At 62.8% G+C, this 1,384-nt stretch overlaps 1 protein-coding gene across 1 annotated transcript in view; it reads left to right on the top strand.

The window, feature by feature from the left end:
* The window catches only part of MAF1 (MAF1 homolog, negative regulator of RNA polymerase III), a 2,726-nt gene extending 1,342 nt beyond the window's left edge, over positions 1–1,384 (top strand). The window contains exons 5-9 of the mRNA XM_006775169.2: positions 3–78; positions 194–315; positions 396–515; positions 635–760; positions 886–1,384. Coding sequence (XP_006775232.1) covers positions 3–78; positions 194–315; positions 396–515; positions 635–760; positions 886–907 — 466 coding nt within the window. The 3' untranslated portion in view covers positions 908–1,384. The remainder of the gene's footprint in view (positions 1–2; positions 79–193; positions 316–395; positions 516–634; positions 761–885) is intronic.

Genomic DNA, 1,384 nt, shown 5'->3' with positions numbered 1-1,384 from the left:
AAAGAGTCCTTCCGCCCCGACTACGACTTCAGCACGGCCCGGAGCCACGAGTTCAGCCGGGAGCCCAGTCTCAGCTGGGTGAGGGCTCCCCCACCCACAGCTGTTCACACTGCCCTCCCCATTTTTACTGGCCCCTAACCCGGTCCGTGCCTGCTGTCCTGGCACCTAGTCAGCCGAGCTGCGCCCATTCTAGGTGGTGAATGCGGTCAACTGCAGTCTGTTCTCGGCTGTGCGGGAGGACTTCAAGGCCCTTAAGCCGCAGCTGTGGAATGCAGTGGACGAGGAGATCTGCCTGGCCGAGTGTGACATCTACAGGTGGGCTGGCGGCCCTGCAGGAGGGCACTGGTGTGTGTGGCACCTGGGGCCTCACACCCGTCTCACTCCACACTATCCAGCTACAACCCGGACTTGGACTCGGACCCCTTTGGAGAAGATGGCAGCCTCTGGTCCTTTAACTACTTCTTCTACAACAAGCGGCTTAAGCGGATTGTTTTCTTCAGCTGTCGCTCCATCAGGTTGGCGTCTCCCTTCCCCCAGCTTCCTGTTAGGCCCACCCCACGCCTGGCTCTGTCCCCTCTGGGGGCAGCAGCAGGCCAGGGTGGGCAGTTCTAAGACTGCTTCCCCCCTCCCCCAGTGGGTCCACATACACACCCTCGGAGGCAGGCAATGAGCTGGACATGGAGCTGGGGGAGGAGGAGGAGGAACTCAGAGATGGAGGCAGTGAGGGCGGATCCGAGGAGACCAGCCCCATGGAGGACAGGTGTGTGATGGTGGCGGCAGACGGGCTCCCTGGAGCGTGGGGTGGGCAGGGCGGGGTGGGGCCTCTGCCTGGTCTCCTGGGTGTTAGCCCCTCAAGGCTCCTGTGTGCTGCCCCCCCCTGCCCAGAGTCCCGGTGATCTGTATGTGAGGAGGAGAAGCAGAGGCCCAGCTTCATCCAGCGTCAACCAGTGCCTGGACCTGCCCACCTGAGGGGCCCCAGGGCCCCCCCAGCTGCTGGCCAGACCCTGGCACGGCTCCAGCTCCAGCTGTCCACCTAGCCCTTTGGTTCCAGCCTATGGACGGCCACTCACACCCACAGTCTCTGCTGCCCACATTGTGGGTGGACTGGACAGACAGCACGGGGCCTGATGGGCACAGCCGCTGCCCTCCCCAAACGAACTGACTGAGGCAGGGACCGCTGGACCACAGAGTTTATTTTTGTATTTTGTACCCTGGGCCTGCACACTCCAGCCCGCAGGGCCTGAGACCCAGCAAGCAGGCCTGACAGTCGTCCTCCCTGGCTTGGGCCGCTCTCGGCGCCCACCTGTACCCCCACCTTGCCCACTGGGCAGCGTGCACTGAGTGCCACTTTGCTGCAGCTTGTTTGTTTCCAATAAAAGTTTAT

This window comes from Myotis davidii, unplaced genomic scaffold (genome assembly GCF_000327345.1).
Source record: "Myotis davidii unplaced genomic scaffold, ASM32734v1 scaffold1509, whole genome shotgun sequence".
Classification (NCBI taxonomy): domain Eukaryota; kingdom Metazoa; phylum Chordata; class Mammalia; order Chiroptera; family Vespertilionidae; genus Myotis; species Myotis davidii.
The sequence above is the reverse complement of the archived record's forward strand: the minus strand, read 5'-3'. Positions and strand labels throughout refer to the sequence as shown.